This window comes from Myxocyprinus asiaticus, chromosome 14, assembly GCF_019703515.2.
Source record: "Myxocyprinus asiaticus isolate MX2 ecotype Aquarium Trade chromosome 14, UBuf_Myxa_2, whole genome shotgun sequence".
Classification (NCBI taxonomy): Eukaryota; Metazoa; Chordata; class Actinopteri; order Cypriniformes; family Catostomidae; genus Myxocyprinus; species Myxocyprinus asiaticus.
The window spans coordinates 37,651,202-37,674,445 of record NC_059357.1 but is presented as its reverse complement, the minus strand read 5'-3'; the positions used below and the strand labels follow the sequence as shown (position 1 = coordinate 37,674,445).

Sequence of the window (23,244 nt, the reverse complement as noted above, 5' to 3'; positions counted from 1 at the left end):
ATTACTACAGAGCGTTGACAGGAAAATACACTCACCTCAGCCAGCACATATAGAGGCTCAACCACATCTCTTTCAATCTGAAACTCAAAGACAAGCAGCTCTTGGGCCAACTTCTCCTCTGTATCTCCACAGAGTTTCAGCATCTTACTGAAAAAAGAGGCCAGCAGTCAATTAAATTAAATCAGATATGCTCAATGAAACTGCATTTAAGGAAACTGAGTTCAAGGCTGCATCCCAATTCACACACTTCTGGTTGAATCTCATGAAACATATCAAAGTCATATTTCACTAAAAATCGAGAAATGAAACATCTATATAGATTATTGTAATGAGAATTTGGAGGAAAATGTGCTTTATTGTCATGAAAATAATGTCACAATACAAATATTATTAGTCCTAGTGTCCATTCTATATGCAAAATCAAATTTTTAATGTTTAATTAATATATCTTTTGATTTTGGGGTCAAATGTGACCTGAAAATGTGACTAATTTGCTGGTGATAGCTAAATACATATTTTTAAATATGTAGTAATACATACTGTATTATACTGTAACTAGGGCTGTCAAATTAACTTGCTAATTTAGTGCGATTAATCATATGAAATAATGCTTTAAAAAAAATAACCCAGTTAAACATGCACACGATCCGTACGTAAATTCTGTAATAAGGAATGTTCCTACCACAGAGCAATTCAAGCTTGATGTTCTACCTTGATGTGGCAGCAGGGGGCAGTCAGCGCTCCAGCTGTTCAAGCAACGTGTCTCGTCAAACCAACAAGAGGAATTGGCAGCACAGCCTTCCACAGATGTGTTTATGGGCTCAAAGACAGCTGGACCGACCACAACAAAATGCAGGAATCTCGAGACACGTTTTTTCAAAGATTCAAACTACATTTAACTTGACACAGCATCCTAAAAATAATGCATATGACTAGAGACGTTGAAAATTAGTGAAACGCGACACAACCAAAGTGAGACATTCAAAAAGTGTCCGTCTGACGCATGAGTACATGACATGGGTGCATCTCAATCAGCTCCCAAGTTGATTGAGTCAGGGCACTGATTAGGGAGTCTGCCATTTCTAGGGCTGTCCTAATCTGAAATCTGCACTGAAACGTTCACTCCCTAAAAATTCCCAAAAAGCAGGGAGTATCGTTGCTCACCAGCTGTGTCTCGTTTCGATGGCTGTGGGGTCTCCGGAGGTTGCATTTGTCAGCCGCATACATCACAGATGCTGTCTTGTTTTTTTTAGAGAAGCAAATAGGACAGCCTTTGAAGGCGACCTTCTTTCACATGAATTTGGAGGATGCAAGAGATCCTTCGTTGGCACTCACAACCCACAATTCTTTGCGTGAGCATAAACTAACATAATTTCTCTGAAAAAATTACACAGTTTTACCCGAAAATATGATGTTCAAATGCAAGTAATGTTAGTACCTCAGTAGACGTCTGTAAAATATACAATATGTAAAATTATAATAATATATAATATAAAATAAATGATAAAGTAAATATAAAAGTACTGCAGCAAAATCCATTTTCTTTTCTCTCTACAACTGTTATAACTCTCTTAAAGTTTACCTCAAAGATTCTCTTCTCACTCAGAGCGCTCGCACAGCTGGAGAGCGATGCGAGCTGTCATAGCAACCATGATATGTTCTGTTTCCATTTGTCCTACGAAGGCCATCTTGTTTAAACCAGGGGCGTCGCTAGCCTTCAGTGTCATCCGGGGCTTAGCCCACAGGCCATATTATAATCTAAAAATAAGAAGAATCCTTCCTTCCATGACTTAATATAATTATTATTTGACAGGTAGGGTGGTCATTTTTTAAGCACAACACTGACAACGGTTCAGAACTTTATATGAGCAAAGGTCAGGCGCACAATAATTGAATCAAACACGTTTTAATTTAAACTGCAGAGGATCAAAGCGAGAATTACAACTTGTCGGCTCATTGTTCATTGTGCAGAAATTAATGCTAACAATAAAATCAATATTATTTAACTATTTAAATGTGCAATTGTCATTCATATTTTGAGAATAAAGTAAAAATTTAGAGAAGAAAGTCGAAGCATTATGAGATTGAAGTTGTAATATTTTGAGAATAAATCAAAAGGAAAGTAACATCAAAGTGATGTGGTGGACAACAGCAAAGTGGAGTGTCTGGGTCTTTACATACAACATCACTAACCAGGGAGATTTCTTGGCAATGCAACCGAGCAGAATATGTGGGAAGTTTTTGTGAGCTCTCTGTTCATGAATGAGGTGTGCATTAGTACAGGAGTTTTCAACATGTGGGCACCTGTCAAGGGAGGCATGAGATATAGGCCAAAGTCTTTATAGCAAGTCAGTCCACTATCGGCCATGTTTGGAATGCTCTCGGGAGACTATTTCCTGTCATGACAGTGCAGATCTTTTCTACTTGAATGGGGGAACATCGAAATCTAAAAAAACGGTTGGTCAAGATTACGATCAAAGAACATATTTCAAATCAGCAATAAAATGTAATAATATTGGAATAATAAATTGTGCTTCTTTACCTCAGATTGTGCTAAAACACGCAGTTTTTATGCACATGCGTGTTCTCGAGGTGATTGACAGGCGATGTCTGTATCTAAACAGTGATTGGCTCTTTTATCTTTAAGGCGGGACTTCCTTTCTACATCAGTTGACTGTTGGGCGCAAGAGCTTCATTCATTTTAATAGAAGTGGCCTGTCTCTGCTTAATAGTCTCTGTATAGGCTCAAACTCAAGTGAAGTGAAAAATAATTGGAACTGCTGTGAACTATATAAGTCCATATCAAGATGTGGTAACATCCCCTCAGTTACAGTATTGTTAAGAGAGGAAAACCTAACACCGATCGGGACTGTGCAAATCTGTCTGGTTCTTTCTCCTGAATAAATAACATTTCATACATAACCACTGCAGAGTCCGGATACTAATACCTCTGTGCTGATGATCCAAAAGACCAAGGATTTCTTTATTGCATAAATCCTATCCTAAAGTATGATTAAACTACATCTTCCACATCCATCTCTTGCATTAATGAAGCTGCTGTCTCGGTGTCCATTCTATCATTGTGATAATGAGGCACTGTTTAACCTAATATTGAGATTTTTTTCTCTAATATTTCTACTTTATTCACACAATATACTACTTATAATATTACAACTTTAATCTCTTAACGCTACAACTTTATTCTCGTAATTTTTACTTTATTTGCAAAATATTACGACTTTCTCGAAATCTTAATTTTTTGCATTTTATTTAACGTTGCAATAAAACGGCATCATGGGATCACAGAGTAAAGTAAAATATAACATAAATTTTATAAATGCATCTCGAAACAACTGCGTTGGGTTTCATGACTGTTATTAAACATTATTCCAGGTTGTTGTTTTTTTTACAAAGCACTGTTTCAGCACTTGATAAATGGTAAGACAATGTTTTTTTCCCTTTTGCTCTGGTCTGGTGTGCAGACTTAAGTACAATAATTAGATAAGTTAAATGTCATTTGATTTTAAACCATTTAAAAATCAAGGTACCCCAAAGAGACTATTTAAATGCAACAGTTTAACTTCACGCACATGACATGGAAATGTGAACCAGCACGGGCAGATCGCATATACGGGCAGTGACACTTTGATCATTTTTGTTTGACTTTTGTGTGATTTATCATTTTAAGACCTATTTATTGTGCTATTTATGCTTATAGCTCACTGCGCTGCTATTTTGAGTTGTGTTTAAGGAAATTCCATTGCATTAAACATTCTTTATTCCCGCGTACTGACTCCCAACTAAACTCGAATAATCGAACAAGATGACTGATGCATGCATTAAAATCTACTTGGTGTGTGGATTGTTAAAAACAAATGAAGATTAGAAATGAGGTTTATAGATTATATATTTACAAATAAATCTTGCATAATAAAACCTTAGTGCCTCTGATACAGAAAAGTTGCACGCCTGTGAGAGAAAACAGAAAGCTCCCACTCGAGGTGTTCGTAATGTGTCTGATGAACTTGAGCACGAACAGCAGGTAAAAGTCAAAGTGCGAACTGTCAGTTAATACAAGTTTGGCTCACTGATCGTGTTAATTTAGATTTGAAGCCAGAATTGCAGCCTGCCTTGTTGCATTTGTACCCTGATGTAATGAACACTAAGCCTTCTTTTTTTCTTTTTTTCATCATAAAAAACATTTGGGGCTATTAACAAAAAAACTGGGGCTTCAACCCTATCAGCCAGGGTTTAGCTACGCTGCTGGTTTAAACAAAGCTAATTCTAAGTTGAGGACGCTCTGTATACTGCTGCCTACAGAGGACGTGACCTACAACAGCCTTCGTACTGAGACACACCCGCTATATTCCCTTACTGGAAACGTCGTCAGGTCTTCTGAAGTCTTTCAAATCGTTAGGAGACGAGCACAAGTGTAATGCTATGAAGTCAACGGCTTATTTTCTCTTTAAAAGAGATGTTGTTTATAATGTCTTTCATCCATTATGACCATGAAAGGAAAACAATCTTTTAAATAAGTTGTTAGAAGAAGGTTAAAAATACACTCTTTTTTTTTCTTTATTTAATCCCATTTATCTTTCATAATAACACTGTACGTTTAAATATCTACAACGAAAATACATGGCAGTGTCATTTATTCAGCGATGTTGTTGATTAATACCAGCTGTTTTTTAACGAGTGAGCTCGTTATTTTATCACAGGTAATTGAGTCACAAGTGTCTCAATGTTCAGTGGATAAACACACTTGCCAATGCTCGAATTCATGTTCTTGATATACTGATTCATGACATAGGGAACTAGGGAGCTGACTGAGACAATAGCTGAGACAAAAGTAGGCGAATAATATGGTTATATTCAATGGTATGGAAATAAAACAAACAATATTTGGACTTTTGAGCCACTTTTTTGTATTGTAGGAATGCTTAACTTGTCTGCTGCCACAATATATGTATATGGTGTAATGTATTTGAATTATCTGAATTATAATATTTGTAATATATTATATTTATAATCATTTTCATTATTATATATACAATTTTATAAAGTTTGTAAATATTGACATTTGCTAATAAATTTGATTAATTAATCGGCACATTACATAATTATTTAACAATTTTACTCGATTGATAGCCCCAATTATAAAACCATAAAACTGCATCTTGATACCACTTGAGACCCCCTTGCATGTTTCCTCAACTTCATACATTTAAAAAAAAAAGTACTGTTGCAGTTTCATTCTTGCAAACCTCAACTGAAAAAGTTGCAAGAGAAGCGTCAAAAACGTCTTGGTTAATGTTGTAACCTCCATTCCCTGATGGAGGGAACGAGAAGTTGTGTCGATGTAATGACACTAGGGGTCGCTCTTGGGAGCTCCAAACACCTCTAATCTTTGAGAAAAGGCCAATGAGAATTGGCGAGTGGAATTTGCATGCCACTTCCCTGGACATACGGGTATAAAAGGAGCTGGCTCGCAACCAGTCATTCAGGTTTTGTGCTGAGGAGCCGAGACAAGGTCACGGCCATTTCAGTGGAGAGTACAGCGTTGTGGCAAGAGGGACACAACGTCTCGTTCCCTCCATCAGGGAACAGAGGTTACAACAGTAACCGAGACCTTCCCCTTCTGTCACTCACTCGATGTTGTGTCGATGTAGTGACACTAGGTGTCCCTATAGAAAAATGGCACAACAGCTGGACCGTGTTACGTGAACTGCCGATGCAGGTGCAAGAAAGCTGCTGCGTGCGTAATAGCAGTTGCAACAGTCCGCACGTAACCTCCCCCAATGCCCCACAAGACGTCATGTAATTCCCCACATCCCAGAGGGGGGAAGCGACGTAACTAGCATGGGAGCAGGCTGCGCCAGCTTCGGCCTTTTCTCTCTATGTTTCTCTTCAAAGAGTATTAGATTCGGCTGGGGCCATCTAACGCTGTTATACACATCGTGGAAGGTGTTCTTTCCCTTTCCTATTCTTTCAGGGGCAAAAGACCCCACAGAGACCACATCCTGCCCGACGGGGAGGTAACATGTGGCAATACGTCACGTGGGCTTACTAGCTGCACATGGAAGAGGCACGGTGGTAGGTCCTGCCTCGAAGGGGAGGAGCTCTACAAACACAGCAACCAGGGCAGAGAGAGCTCTGTCTAAGGGAGATGCGGGTCTGCTGACAGGGAGACCATACTGCAGAAAATACATCACAGGGTGATACCGGAGTAACTGGCACCTGTGGAGCACCTACCACAGTACAGGGCATATTAGTACCCGTAGTGGGTTTGGCTGTGAATTCCTCCACCGAATTCGCGAGCCACAGGGCTAGGGGGGAAGGACATCCAGGGTTCACGGTTCGTGAACTCGCATGGGAGAAGAAGCACACGTTTTCGCCTCACGAAGGGGAAAGGGGCAAAATGCAAGCGATACACCCGGCCAGCTGTTCCATATTACCAAACTTACCTGTTCGTATCTGACAAAACACAGGACGAAACCGGCTCAACTCGGAGTTTGTAAAATCTCGCAAAGGTATTGGGTGTTGCCCAGCCCGCTGCTCTGCAGATGTCTGCTAGAGAGGTGCCATTGGCCAGTGCCTACAAGGATGCCACACTCCTTGTAGAGTGTGCTCGTATTCCCAAAGGGGCAGGCATGGCCTGGGCCTGGTATGCCAAAGTGATGGCATCCATGATCCAGTGGGCAAGCCTCTGCTTGGAGACAGCGTTCCCTTTCCGCTGTCCGCTGAAGCAGACAAAGAGCTGCTCAGAGTGTCTAAAGCTCCACATGCGTTCCAAGTAGATGCGCAAAGCATGCACCAGACACAGCAATGACAGGGCTGGGTGCGGCCGGGCATGCGAATATGGGGGGCCGCATTTGCAGGGCCCTGGCTGCACTGATTATGTGACCCAAGGAGTGAGGAAACTGCTCTTTTTTTTAAAAAATGTGGGTACAAAAAAGGAAACATAGGATTTACCTCCCGGCCCTCCACTGGGGCACGGAGTGGCCTGGGTAAAAGCTCTACGGTAGCAGCGGACATCTCCCTCCCTGGGTCGTCCATCTCAGGGGCACTTAGGAGCCTTCCGGATCCTTGTGCCAGGTCGTGAGGCGGGGGGCGTCAGCTTCCTGCGGGGGGCTCTATGCTGGGGCCGAGAACTGGGCTTGGGCTGTGGCGGAGCCACCTGAGTTTTCGCCGCCGCAGGGGGACACCCTCAGCGAGCAGACAGGGTACGGGATCTTGAGCCGCACCATGGCAATGTATCGCCTCCGTCTGCTTCTTCACTGCCAAGAACTGCTGGGCAAAGTCCTCGACGATGTCGCTGAATAGGCCGATCTGGGAGATGGGTGCGTTGAGAAAGCAAACCTTGTCGGCGTCCCTCATCTCAACCAGATTCAGCCACAGGTGGCGCTCCTGGACCACCAAGGTGGACATCGCCTGCCCGAGTGCTTGCGCCGTGACCTTCATTGTCCAGAGGGATCTCCGTGTACCCGTGGGCCACCCCGCCATCGAGGGTAGTGAGAGCGGACGAACTGAGAAGTCGGGTTCGGGCAGAAAAAAAGGTGCCCTCCATGACCTTGTCAGTTCGTTGTGCACTTCCGGGAAGAAAGGGACCCGGGGGGGGGAGCAGCGCCCAGAGCCCAGGAACCAGTCATCTCAGGGGAGGGTGGAGGGTTCCAGTCCAACCCAACACTCGCGGCGGCCCGGGCAAGCATAGCAGTCAGCTCTGGGTTGGCCTCAGACTGGGCAGGCAGACACGAAGGTGGCAGCCCAGTCAAGTCCTTGGCATCCGACATCACCAGTGCGCTCTCTAACGCAGCGATTGAGGACTCATCCTGCTTGCGAGCCCCGAAAGAGATGTTAAGCTGGCCGTGAGGCAAGCTGGTCTCATCTCGGAACTCGACAGGGGCAGACGAGCGTGCTGGGGAATGGGAGGTCTTCGGGGAATTACCCGGCGAGACCGCGCCCACTGAAATCCCCAAAGGCGCAGCGCGGGTGGCGGTTGGAGTGGCTTTCCCCCAGAGGAAGGAAAGCCGCGACCGCAGTGTTGCCATGGTCATGTTCTTGCAATGAGAACACGAACCATCCACGAACGCTGCCTCAGTGTGATTGCGGCCCAGACACGTGAGGCAGTGCACATGGCCATTGGAGGCGGAGAGATAACGACCGCATCCAGGAATCACACAAAGATGGAAAGGCATCTTTAAAAAGACGTTCATGTCAATGTGTTGCTCTGATAGAGGAAAATATACTCTTTGCAGAAATATATACTCTCTTAGTACCGCTGTCGAAGTGCCCAGGGGCATAGTCTGCACTAAGCGTACAGAAGGAGAGAAAGCCGCTGGAATGCGCCGTATATCCAACAACATACGCTTCTTTCTGAGGTGAATGGACCGGCAGTGGAATTCAGCTCGCTGACACACAACCACTCGGCTCTGAAGAAAAAATCTGAATGAGTGGTTGCGAGCCAGCTCCTTTTATACCCGTATGTCCGGGGGAGTGGCATGCAAATTCCACTCGTCAATTCTCATTGGCCTTTTCTCAAAGATTAGAGGTGTTTGGGGCTCCCAAGTGCGACCCCTAGTGTCACTACATCGACACAATGTCGAGTGAGTGACAGAAGGGGAACTCCTCTTCTTTTCTATATCACAAGAGGTTAGGGGTGACTTTAATTTAAAAAAACACGCACAGATGCATCATTTGAAAATCTGCTGTATAAATTATGACATTCATGCTCCTTTTTTAACATACTATAAACATACTATATAACATAAAAATACTATATTGGAACACACCAATCCATTAGCATGCTAATCTGGCACGCTATATAGAACGAATAGTGTGTGATTTGGGATGCAGCCAAGGAGTCAAGAATTTAACACATGCTTTTCCAAACCGACTAACAGTTCATTCAAGGGCATGGTATACATTTATTGTCAATACTGTATGTGTGTTCCATGGGAATCAAATCAATGACCTCTGTATTGTTAGCACAATGCGAAGAGGCAAACATGTACTATTCTCACCCAAGAAGAGAGTCATCTCCTAACACAGCAGCTCCCTCCACCATACACTGAGCAAGTGTTGTCAGGGGCAACTTTTTCTGTACAGGGAGACATTAAAATAAAAGGATTATGAGTGTATAAAAGTGTAATGTTGAAAACTGTGGTATGTGATGTGTGAGTGCTAACATACAGAGGGTGATTTGACTGATCTCTTTTCTACATCGGTGCCTTGTTGTCCCTGTAGACAGGCGGTCAGCTTCTTATGTGTGCCGTGAGAAACCTGCTTCACCAGGTCCAGACGTTTCTCCACCTGAATACAAAATACAAACACATCTGAAGAGCAGCTAACACATACACAGGTGTGAACACATCTACAATAAGACAGACAGACAGACAGACAGACAGACAGACAGACAGACAGACAGAGAGAGAAAGAGATGTCTCACCTGTAGAAGGTCTTCACTGAGTACCTCTGTTTTTTCTGCCCTGTAATGTGGAAGAAAACAGAAATTAAGGAGGTGCACCAGCAGCAAGAGGCTTAGCTATATTTAAGCCATATCAGCAGGAGTTCTTCTATCATGGGAATAAGTCTAAATACCATCTGTAATTAATTAAACACAAGCTATTTAAAACATCTAAATGTGTGCATGATAAGTATTTTTTTCATATGATACCATGATTTTTATTCTGCCTTAAACTGATGATATCATACGAACATCAAATCAACAAGCACCAAGCAATCAATGAATCAAAGCTAAAAACACTGATTCAGTGATTTGTTGAACGATTTGTTTAATAAAGCAATAATTCACTTAAGGTTGTGTGCTACAGTGATGAGGGGTGCTCTTACAGTAGGCATGATGCAAAGTACAGACCCCGTTTGTGGCAACAGCTATACAGTATAATAAAAAATCAATATTTCATAATAGTTATATTTATTATTAATAATAATTTAAATAAACAATTATATAACCAAGGAATACATTTGATAATTTCACCCTACTATATTATTATAGTTGTAATTTTCTTTGTTCGTGTTTGTAAGTTGAAAAAAAGTGTGAAAAAACCATACCTTGATTATTTTATATAAATATTTATTGTATTCTAATGTATGTACTGAAACAATGACTGTTTGGTCAAAATGATGCTTCCTCTAATAAAAAATAAACCTTTTAAGAGCATATTGAGATAAAGGCATAAAGTCTTGAAAAATTAAGATTGGAAGAGAGCCGTTCCAAGAAGGTTGATAGCTCACACCATCACCACTGGGACGCTTTACTGTTTGTATCACTCCTCTTGTGTTCGTGGCATTCCAAACTAACTAGCAGTGCTGATGTGTAAGAGCAGCTAAATGTGTGAATTTTCATTTATCCCTGTGACATTAAAGATTTGAGCCAGCAGGCAGCGACAAAAGACCATCTTGTGTGTTATGAGTGAGATGCGCTGACGTTGACAAAATGCATTAGTTAGTGCGCGAGTTTCTTTGAAGTCATCTGAAATTACCTCTCACTCCATGATTGCTCGGATTACTATACTATTGCTGAGAAATACAGTTAAACTAACAGCTTCAGCAGTACTGCTGATCACAGCTGAGAGTCACTACACATGGAGTAATCAAACACGCTCAGAGCGCCTACCTGATACAAGTTTCCGAGTTGGGAGAAGACGTAAACTTTAAACATGTCGGAAAAGAGAATGCTTTCTGTGTCAGTGTCAAAATATGAGTTCCCCTAGAAATACACAAGAATGAAACTGGCATCCTCCATTATTTCTCTCTGACAACAAAACACTTGAGCATGAATTAAAGACTTAGATAGCATGTATGGCAGCATCACTCCACAATCAGAGCAGATTACTATCACACTACAGCTGAGGAATAGAGTTAAACTAACAGCTGCATTACTGTTCATCACTACTAGATAATCATACTCGATTAAGTAATGGAGGCTTGGACATTTATTTCAAACTAGCAGCCTCAGTTCCTGTGTAGTTCCATGCACATGGGTTTTCAAATAGTTCCATGGGGGGAGTCCTTAGTTTTCCCCTACTTATTTATTTACTTGTTTATTGAACTGTTGTATAAAAGCAATATCACACTAGCAATCATGCTGTATTGTTTATCTATCAGCACGGCTGTGATTACCTGCTGTAGAATCACAGCCATGCTGATAGCTGGATATACAGTACTCTTGCTCGTGTGATATTGCATGTATATTACTGCTGTCAGTCGATTAATCACGATTAATCACAGATTTTCAAAGTGCTGAAATTTGACACTATATATACTTATTTTCTTGTCCAAATGCATTTATTTCCATCTTAGGAAAGAAAACAAAAGATAGAATGGTTTATTAACATTTTACAAATAAAGCCTTCCACAAGAAATGCACTAAAATAGCACCAATTCGAGTAACATTAAATGTTTCCCAAAGTCTAAGTGGGAGTTTGACTAATTGAAAGAACTAGTTTCCCCATAGGTTGCATATTCATTGCAATGCGCATTAAATCTCTTAAACTTTCATCTTCCATCCACCCATTTCATATTAATCTGCCGGTAGACTGTGGCTATCCACTTTGTTACAACAATCGTGAAGCTGCGTTCATGATTTGCATCAGAGCATCAATGCCAGCGTCAAGCTTTGAAATCACCCATGAAAAGCACTTCCAGATAAAAACATCTCATTCTGCGTTTTGGTAACAGTTAAGACTTGACTTGCTTCTGTGGTTATTAAAATGTGCCTTACAAGTCCCATCTGGGCTTGTTTTGTACATCATACAGCTGACAAAGACTACGGTAACTCAGATAACCACTCTGTACAATTGTAGTGAGCAGAATAGCATCTCAGAATGCACAACACTTCGAACCTTGAGGCAGATGGGATACAACCCATCCGCATGAGATCGTCTGTTTATGTGTTTTATGTTTTTATGTTCAAATTGTTGATTTCCTTGTGTGTGTTTTTGTTTCTATATATTTTACTCTACAACACTTTGGCCAACGACTGTTGTTTTAAATGTGCTTTATAAATAAAATAAACTAGAAACAACAGTAGAAGACCACTTCGGGTTCAGTTCTGTCAGCCAAGAACAGAAAGCTTCCCCATTCTGATGGTTGATGTGAACATTAACTGAAGCTACTGACCCATATCTGCTTGATTTTATGCATTGCACTGCTGCCACATGATTGGCTGATTAGATAATTGCATGAATAAGTAGGTGTACAGGTGTTCCTAATAAAGTGGTTGGTGAGTGTATATACTGTATATATACAGTACATATTATATTGCCTGGACCTAATAAGGCAACAAACTTTTTAGAAATGAGTGGAGGATCAACACAGTCCTCAACTTCCTCTAGGTCAGATACATCCATGAGTCATGAAAATCTTCATGAACCCCTTTGAATGCTGCGGAATGAAATTTGACTATTACAAATTTATAATGAATCACAGCAAATCTGAGACCACGGCAAGGATACAGGTTCTCCCTTTCACTCTCTCTTCCTACTGAGTCTCAGAAAAGCAGCATGACCCATATGGCGCTCACATACATAAAGAAGAGCAGGTTGCCATGGCAGCAAATGTCGGGGAATGAAAATAGACACCATAACATCTCCTTCCCATCCATGATCACAGTGACTTGTTAGAGTGTAAGAGAGGGTCTTGATGTAGATAGAGGGGTGTTTTATATCTAAAGGCAAGAATTTTGCTTGAGGCAATCTGGTTTTGTCTTTTCTGCTGATTTAACCAAGAAAGGCATCCATTAAGATCTATTAAAATTCTGTATTATTTTATAATTTCACCATGTTTTCTGTTTTTTTTTTTTATAAATAGTTTGGGGGACATGTATGTGTAGTGCCGGACCTAACTTACTGTAGTTACTTTTAAAGGCCTTGAATATCACTCTTACAAAATCTATAAGAACTCTGAAGATAAGACAAACATCATGTAAGCATGTGTCTGATAAAATCAGAGTTTGCATAATTGTTGTCAAACTCTCCATCCTGCTTTTGAGCTGCTGTCTCCTCCTCCATATCAATTGATTAAAAAATAACCAACACACAAGGTGCCTGCAACAGATGCTTCAAGCTGAACAGCTCTCCTACACTGAACATTTCCCAAGGCAAATACGAAAACAAACAAGCAGGCTGGCAGCAGAGAGATGATGCATGTGAATGACCTAGTGCTGAGAGCAGAGCCTGCTGGGGCCGGGCCAGAGCTGAGAGGCACTGACCGGGGACTTCACTCAGACACACACACAAACAAACATATACACTCGTCCAGTCGAGAGGCTCAAAAAAGCTCTTCTTCACAACCCATGGACAGCAGGAACACTCTCACAGGTAGCATTTAGTTTGCAAACATCTTGTAGAAATTTAGTTTTTATTAAAACATTGTATTGATATTCCAGAAACATTCTGCTCAGGGGGTTTTCTAAATCCTTATGCAAGAGAGAACATTGCCACTCTATATTAGGATCCGGCAGTGATGACAACTGCAGTGAATACAATAAACAGATTTTTATTAACATATTCATTTTAATGGTTGTGTGCGACTCTTGAGTGCGGCCGCTCAACCAGGATAGAAGGAACATTACCTTGATCCTGTCCACAGCAACCTGCTAAAGTTCGAGCGCCCGAGATATGCCAGTAGCAAAGCAGACATCAAACTCATTGTACATTTTCTTTGTCGTAGGTGGAAATGGCACTTATTGTGCAAATGGGTTAAAATTTATAATATGTTATAATGTTATAATATTTTACACACAATAGCTTGAAATAAATGTCATACTTATTTTACACAATATTTACTCAAACTTCACTTACAATATTCAAAATAGAAATTCTGCAAAATCCAAAGACAAGTCGGTAGGTTGTGGAACTGACACTAGGCGGAATGACCACCACTGTTAATCGATATAGTTACAGTACCACCCTAAGCCCATAATCTCAAAATGGCCAAATAACAGCAGATATCATATATCAATCACTAATTATTACAGGCACTCTCCACTTCCAGAATTCCAAACAGTCGTGGCACTTCCTGTGTGAGCGAGGCCTTTGTCTGACACTGAGCAGACCACAGAAACAATGATTGGGTATGGACAACCCAAATCACGGACCTCAGAACAGTCAAGACAGCAGCCACACAGACTCACTTTCTCCTTCCCACTTCCTGTCCTGTCTGCAAAAGCACTTCCTGCTATTGTGACTTGAGTGGAGCCACGCCGCTGCCGTGACAATCTGCATAATAGCCATTCTGCTGCTTTTATTTAAAGACAGCATCAGACTGTACCACTGCAGTGAAGAATAGAGCTGCTATCAGGACTCTTATCTAAAGCCAACAGCCCTGTGGTGGAAGGATTGTTTTTGTGCCATCTGTTCCTTGGCTCTACTAATTCCTCCATCTTATTTGAAGCACTTTGCAGGCCTAAAACAGTTATTCTGAAGCTTTAGGCACCCTTTTAAAGAGCAGCTACAAGAAAATATGCTAATAATGCATTTAGGCAAGACAGAAAGGTTACTTCTGCTGAAAAGAGTAGAATAACTTGGGTGAATTGTCCCTTTAAGTCCAGTTAAGTTGAAAATATGTAGTTTTACACATCCCTGGTGTGTTTAACTGAATATTGCATATAAGTAATCTCCAAAAGTATCTTTTAGTGGGACATGAGGACACATCCCAAGTTATCTGGGACATCACACACAGAAATGGACTGCTTCTTTCTTAAGCATGTGCTACATGCAGCCATAGTGAGATGGACAGAATGTGAGCAATTATTTGCATGGCAGAGGACCAAAATAGTGGATACTGATAATAACAGGTGTACACACAAAGCTACCAACACAAACAAAAAATAATGGTTTCTGGCAGTCTGCTCACTTTTTTTTCAGTTATCGTGATACATCCTCCGCAGATTTACACACAACATGATGCAGAAAGCAGAGCAGCTGTGGGTCTGTCATTCTGCATGTGTGCAAACAGCCCCAGGCAGAGAGGCAGAGACAGCCAGAATAAGAGCTCCTACACACTAGAGAAAGGAACAGGATGGGATGGATGGGAATGTGTAATATGCATTTTGATGGTATGGAAAAAGAAAGGTCAGCTTGAAATGAAGTGGCACAACTGGACCGACCTGTCTGAAATTCTCATTTGTCAACGGATGGTTACATCAGAATGCATTGCAGAAAAACATACATTTTCTTAAGTTTCCCTCGATCCACCTGATGCAGAAATGTTCCATGGTTCATAACGGAAGCCAGTCTCCGTTGTTTTCACTCACATCTGCGTATGTTTTTAGCAGAAAATGTGATGTTTAGCGAAATAAGCTGGCGAATAAAAAAACATGTTGCGATGACCGTCTTTTGAAAGTGCCTCACCCGAGTGGGTCGATAACATAAAGCGATGGCCCTATATGGGGATTATATGTTGTTATCATTAACTTCTTTGAGTTGTACTGTACAAGTTGAGCCTGAACTCTTTTTTTACTCCAAAAAACACATAAAATTGTTGTCGCTCATTTCGATAGTTTTCATATTGCTTCTTATGGAGACTGGAACCAGAAAACCGTCCAGTGGTTATCAGAATCATCATGGCACCACCCAGTGGTTAGTCAGAAAAACTGTGGATATCTTGGCGACACATCTTCCCCATTCAAATCAATGGATTTACTGTTATCTCTGATGGTGCATGTAAGAGAGCGCGTAGCATGAGCGGGCGTTTCCAATTCATTCTCTTTGACAACGAATTGGAGGAAGAGTTATTGGCTGTTTGACAACAAACAGCCAATCACATAGTTACATATCACTATTTAATTCAGATTTGAATGCAGTTTGCATGCTTTCATCATAGTGATGAAATCAGAAAAAACATTTTATTATAGCGATAATTATCACAGCTGAATTATTGTATTATTTCTCCTTGTAGCCAGACTGGACCAAACATTCAAATTCCTTTGTTCTAAACTCAATCCCCTTTCCCCTTTAATTCTGCTAAGTAATACATTCCCAGAAATTGCATTTCTCCAACTGTAATCATGAGTGAAATAAAATAACTCTGTTCGTCATGTTTGCATGTAATTAAGAAAAAATGTGCACCGTTTTTTAGCGCTTTCTTTCTTGTCTTTTACTTTTACTTTACCATAACAGCCGAGAGCAAATCAAGTCTAAGTGAGTCTGGTCATGAATCTGAATAAAACATTTAACTGTAAACTCAGAGGCGAAGCTACGGGACAGGCAAGGCAAGCAATTGCCTGGGGCCACAAGCTGGCAGGGGCCCCCCACGGGCGGCAATTACAGTAGTTCACAGCAATGACACTTGAAACCAATGATTGGCAATGCTTAGTAGACTAGAATGACATTTTTGAAAATCCCCCTAGTGGGCCCCCATCCCTTTAGCTACAATCAATTTAAAGTAGGAGAGGGATGCAGGCATCATGAAGAGGATGTCCGACGTACTAATCTGGGAGTCAGAAGAGGAAAAAAGAAAGAGGAGAAGAAAAAGCATGACTGTGCTGACCGTTACAGAATCTGTAATATTAACTGAATTATCCATTCTCTTGAAAAGATTGCCAAAGGCCGCACAATTTACATTCACAGCACGTTGTTGTCCATACAATTCTTATTTTATCACAACAATATATAACTACATCATTAGAAAGGCGTAATCTCCAGCTTTGATATTTCACCACTGTTTTATGATAGAAATGTTTCAGTGAGAGTAACTCATATCGGGAGAAGGGCCTACACATCTGACACGCAAAATCAAAACGCAAGTTACGGACATAAACATGTAATAAAGACACATGCCCATTAAAGTGAGCGCTCCTCTTTTTGTCATTGTGAGGCTTTAGCAAACAACTTCCATTAAAAGTTGCAGTCCAAATATGTGTGCATTTAGAGACAATTTTATGGATTCTCTTGTTTAGGCCAACTTCAAATTTATTTAGAAATTACTGATTGTCATTTAGGGGCAGATTCACTAAAAATGAATAGTGTCCAGTAAAAGCAAAACATTTTTGCATGCACTCTGCGCTGGTTTAGTGCCCGATTTACTAAATAAATTAAGCAGATCAGGCAACGGCGCAAACACGCCCACAAAATCGCTGCTGAGCGCAATTTGCACAAGCAAAAGGATGTCGCAGACCACCGTATGACACACCCTGCCAGGACTGTACAGCATCACTGTGATCCAACACCTGAATCATCTCTTAAACATGCAGAACGTGCACTTGACTACACCGCGCATCTGGATATATGCCAGGTTATAACGCTCTTCTCAATCATTTGATGATTATTAGATTAGACTAGATTAGGCTACAGCTGAAATGATCAGTTGAAAATGTCTCTTTTAAATAAATTCATTTTACTGCCTACTTTCACTCACGGTAATAGCGCAATCTAAACTGCGGCAGGCAATTTTTGTGAAGTAAGTGCAATCTACAATAAGACTAATACATTTTTTTATTTTTGTCTAGGGCCCCCAGAGTTCCTTGAATTGCCTCTGCTCAACACTAAGCCATTACATCAATATTTTAAGCTTGTTTTAACATCAAAACGGAAAACAACGTGTCAATATCAGGGTATCCAATTATAATATAGTTTTTCTTGAGACCAAAGTCAGAGACCAAACTTGAGTACCCCAACACTAGACTGTATTCAAAACAATCATATACCATAGGGAAGCAACATGATCACATAGGAAATCGACATGTTGCTACCGAATGTTCCAGTACCCTGAAATCAACATTCTGCAAATTACTGACAAGTGCCTTCTCCCTTCAGACATTTTTGCATCTTTTACTTGTGCTACTGATGAGACATGGGCTCTGGTCCCATAGAAACCAGGAAGTAATCGCTTTCACATAATGGAGTTCTAATCAAAGGTTAGGGAGGAGCTTGGCAAGCCAGTCCTGTCAGTCATAATGCAAGCACATATAAGCAGCCACTTACCTCACTCCCGTGATGATTCTTCTGGCGTCCCTCCACCACCCCTACTCCTCCATGATTATTAACCTTATCTAACTTAAGTTAAGTATTCCTGAAGGGGGGGAGGGGGACATAGAGCTTGAGTTGAGCCGCATGCTCAAACCCCTCATGCTCGAGCCCCTCCTTCACGGACAGCAAGCCAAATTTGTTTACCCTTAACAATTAGTTACAAATTCCACCTCATGATATTCATTATGAGTGTGATTTGGAGGTTGCATTTTCTCTCTAAGATTACATTTTACTCCTCTGATGATAAGGTTTAAGGTTGGGGTTTGGGTTATGGGTTAGAGTTAATCAAATATGCATTTCTGTTGACTGTTTTACATCATCTACAACAACAACAAAAAAACTCACTTTACAACTTCACAGTACGATCAGTCTGACCAAAGACAACCACACGTGCTGTTCATCCCCAAAGCAACAATCTTTAGGCATTCTGGGCAGTATTGAGCTGATTTCTTCCGTGCCAGTTGACACATTCAGCGAGGCAAAAAAAAAAAGAAAAAAAAAAAGAGAGAGATCAGACATCTGGCAGTCACATCTTCAAAGCTGAAAGCCTCCTACTTGCAGTGCAGCTACACTTGTTCGCCAACTCTGCATCAAAATGTCATTTGAGACAGACAGGTAGTTATTCTCTGCTGCCAGGCCCCAGTACAGGAGATGAGCCCCAGAAAACAAGCGAGAGGACACTTGACTGTAACACATGGGACAGGAGGGGATTTTTGCCAGAATCAACATCAAAAGCGAAATATCAGCATGGATCTTTAAAGAGTCAGACTGGGGTCATGTTCCTCTTGACTGTTTATTTTCAGAGGGGAGGAGTTTCCTCCTGTGATATCTGACATGCACGCGGTCTGCCTATCAAGTCAAGTGCTGAAAGCCAATTGCACAGTTTGTTTTGTGGGAAAAACAGGAAATAACCCCAAACACAGTGGTCTTATTGACCACAAACATAGACAGGATGTGGATGTAAAGACAGAGGATGTATATTTGTATGTGTGAGTATTTGTGACTTGTGCATATGACTTGGCTTTAATATCAACTTAATCAGAAGTGGATAAATATAGGGTACGGTTTTAATAATCGTGTGGGTGGAATCACATGCAGAAGTCACATAAAGGCAGACAGAGAGAGCCATCTGTCACCCATCTCTCAGTACTTTTTACTCACATGCACATCCTGAATCTATTTGATAAGGATGCCTGAAACTGAAGCTTTAACAAAAACACTGTAGCTAAACTGAATCAGTAGTTACATCATATTAAATGTCATATGTTTGCTTAAAAAAACATTCAAACGTCCTTTGCCAGCGCTGAGAAAAGTAACGTATCACACACTTATAAACGGTCGCTTCAACAGTGGTCTGGATGACATCGGCTTGCACTGAGAAAGTTTATTAGGCATTAAATGAATAACAACAGATAGCATATAGTTAATTATACAATAAAACTTGACAACAAGTTTCATGCTAACTGCCACTCAACCCAGGATAGTAGCAGTGTTAACCATCACGCAAACCATGCAATTTCTGGGGCCCTGGATGTCGGGGGGTCCCCCGATCGGATGGCAACACACTCAATGGGTGATACGCTGTTCTGTGTTCAGCTCGGATACATTGTTTTCATCGGTTGTGGAGTGGTTCACGTAAATTGTGAAGGCAAAGTACTGCAGGTTCACCCATTCACAAAATTCCAAAGATTTTAAGCCGCTTAAAGTTTACAGCTTATTATACAGATCTAAAAAAGTGATGCAGTATCACTGAAATGGAGAAAGTGACAGCATTTCACCAGATTTGTAATAAGTAACATTGTAAACTGTGACATACTGACACTGCATCAAAATAAAAGCCTCAGGTAAAGGTGAAGTCAGTACGACAGAAATATATTACTATTGTATAAAACATGCCCTCAAAATAATAATACTAATTCAGCATCACATTATAAAAATAATAAACTTGACTGGACATTAATACATAATATTCAGCTAGGCTCCAAAATATAAGTGAATGAAGTTGTAGTTTTTGCCCACCCTGTTCATTCACAAAAATGTTTTGAAAAAATATATGTAGGTATACGTTGCCTTTTTATTACTGTATTGTTGTATTGGTGCATACAAATTATATTTATAACAGGTGTATTATAAGTTACTCTAAATGCCATTCTTCATTGTGTTCATTTAGCGAAAAACTACATTTTTATTTCATTAAACATTTTGAATCAACTTGGTTACAATGGCTGAGTAAAAAAAAGTTGTAAAAGTTAGGATGAATAAAAATAATCTGATTTAAAATCACTTTTATGTAATTTCTGAGCAAATAAACAATTGTAAACACGTTTCGAATATCGTCAACAGCCTGGAAAATATCAAAATTTTCAGAATTTTTTGAGCCATTGCGCCCTGCCCTGTGGGCCCCGGTTGGACAGTTGTTTGAGACTTTGGAAATTGTAACCCCGTCCCTGACTCAACCACTATTTCCTATTTCTATGGTTTATACAGACTTTTTAATGCCACACAGAGGTGGCATAAATGTAATTACATGGAATCACAATCACGGAAAACAATGTTCAAATGTTGAAAGAAAACAAGACATGTGCTTGACTGTCGTAGTTTTGCGGTGTAAAGACACTGTAGGAGTAGTCTTAGCCTAAGACAGCATGCCCAAGGACTGCCCAAAGTCCATGCACAAACCGTCTGATGCTTTTAGCACACAAAATTGGAAAACGCTTTCTCGAACAACTGAGCACATATCTGATAGGCTGGTTCGATGAAACTTCCGCGAGTAGACGCACACAGGACGTTTTATCAGTCCGCCTGTAAACAGAATTATGTTCACAAGGTTCCGCACTGATAGAATGAGCACTTTTGAGGACAAAATAATCATAAAAAAGTTTGCCAGGTTAGTGACATCAAATCTTTTAAAAGGTATTCAGGGTTTTGTTTGAGGCACATAGCAGAAAGTAAAGCAGATATCCACGAGCAGAGCTGCATTTTCTGCTTTGTTTACTTAGTTATTTCTGTGAAATACTCAGTGATTGGGCTTTCTGTGTTTTACTTAGACTATGTACATATTTTTAGCTATTTTTATGTGTTTTCTGTGCAATCGTTTGCAGAGACTCGTACGCCATTATATAATTTTTATCTTTCCCCATGATGGTCTTTTATTATGGAATGATACAGTATATCTTTGATAACCACACCCCTAAATGGCATGTGATGACTAAACTAACTGTGATTGACTGCTTTACAGTTTTTTTTTTTTTTTTTTTTTTTTTACAGGGCTTTTCCTGTCCAACTTGAAGTCATTGAAGCTGCTATAGATCCCAGACCTTCGCTGCTTTAATCAAAGGTCTGGCTATGTGAGACTACTGTAGTAGCAGCCTTTGCCAAATCAGTTGAGCTCCATTTGCTTCTGAATCTCTTCCTTTCCATTTGCGTCATGGTCAAATATTTACTGATTTAAAGTGGTTTCAAATTTAAATCTTCAGAACTAACAGACTCACTGAAGCCCACGTCAATACCATGACAATTTTTGCAGCTTAATTTCCATAAATAGTCTGGGTAAACTAGGGAGGTGTGATAGTTTGTGTTGTGAAAGTAAAGGAGCAAGGAAAATCCTATTTTACATGATATGTCCCTTTAACAAGTGCCCCAAAGCTACTGCCATTTAGCAATACACTAATATTCTCAACATGATCTCATACAATCACATTCCTATACCTACATTTTTGTAAAATTATATTTACATGGTTAATTGTACATATCGCAGCACTTTCGTGGTGAAATTAACACAAGAGGTGTTACAACAACAATGGCTTTTATTCCTTTCACACAAATCACAAGTAAAATAGCAGATTATCATAAACCATTTTCACCCTTTCCACACAGTGCTATCTTATGACATCAAAATACTCTTATAACACATGACTAGTAAGGCGATACATTTAAACATGGGCTTTACATAATCAAATACATTTACAAGCTTGCTCAGATGCAATCAAATTGCGCCTAACCAAATAGCCTAACCCAAAAAAAGTTAAATGCTAAAAATAAAATGCAGCAAACCATATAATTGTGCATAGTAAGAATATCAAAATAAATAGACTTATCAACTTTAAAAATGAAAGAGAAAATGCTTCCGATATCTTTTGTTGTTGACATCAAAAACGTCCAATCAATTGTGTGTCCAACTAATTGTGCATCCAGTCAAACTCTACTGTACAATGGCTATCAAAGTGAATAGCACACAAAACAACAGCGCTACAACATAGGCTGCCATCTTGAATGTTTTGGGTTGAATGGATCACATGACTGTGTCACATGACAACAAATATGCCATCTTTTTTCAGATATCTCCGTTTCCCCTGTCCACACTACAATGCGAAGACGGTGTTTTCAAATGTATCCACTTGAGAGAGCATTTTCGAAAAGCTCTGTTTTTGCAGTCAAAAATGCTGTCTGTGTACGGAAGGCCAAAACGTAGAGAAAAAGATGCATTTTCAAATTAAAACATAATAGTGTGGACGTGGCCTAGATTAAGAAGCTACCAACAAAGACAGGTTGGTTAACAGCGCATCAACCTTGAAAACCAATACAAAAATACAACCCATGATGTCTCATGCAAAATCTGGGTCCAAAAGCAAAACCAGCTGAGAACTGCTAGTTTATACAGTTCTAACTTTAATATCACATTTGTTCATATTTGATCAGCCTGATACTTTACCTTTCAGTATATTGCAGTTATGAAGCCATGAATAATTCACATTTATATAATCAAATCTGAATAAACTAGCAGCAGCAATAGTATACAATTGTGCAGAGCAAACTGACTGCTCAAACTCTTCCTCCTCCTCTTTCTCCATCTCCTCCTCCTCACTCTGGGCCTAAGATGAGTATATCTGATCTGGAGAGACTAATAGGCCGACACTACTATCACACTGTGCCGCCCACTCCCTCTCTCCTCTCTCTCTCTCACACAACCTCACACAAGAGATGCTACATTTTAATAACGGGGAGATGGAGAGACAAAAAGAGAGTGTGAGAAAGAGGGAGGAGAAGGGAGAGAATGATTGAGGCCTGGAGCGTTGGCGTTGAACTGAGAGGCATTTTCATGCAAGACCCGCTTTTACAATATCTCTCCACAGAGTATATTTTGCAAATATTATGCCTCAAAAACGAGCAAGAGACATAAACACGACACTGAAATTATAAAAATGAAGGACAAGGAATAACACGAGGCTACTCAAACAAATAACCCACTTATTGG

The 23,244-nt window shown here is 40.3% G+C and overlaps 1 protein-coding gene across 11 annotated transcripts in view; it reads right to left on the bottom strand.

The window, feature by feature from the left end:
* The window catches only part of LOC127451677 (rho GTPase-activating protein 44-like), a 99,276-nt gene that overhangs the window by 56,431 nt on the left and 19,601 nt on the right, over positions 1 to 23,244 (bottom strand). For all 11 annotated transcript variants that reach the window (XM_051716534.1, XM_051716536.1, XM_051716542.1 and 8 more), the window contains exons 2-5: positions 9,446 to 9,485; positions 9,190 to 9,309; positions 9,021 to 9,097; positions 36 to 147 (exon numbers count right to left, since the gene is read on the bottom strand). In XM_051716534.1, coding sequence (XP_051572494.1) covers positions 36 to 147; positions 9,021 to 9,097; positions 9,190 to 9,309; positions 9,446 to 9,485 — 349 coding nt within the window. The remainder of the gene's footprint in view (positions 1 to 35; positions 148 to 9,020; positions 9,098 to 9,189; positions 9,310 to 9,445; positions 9,486 to 23,244) is intronic.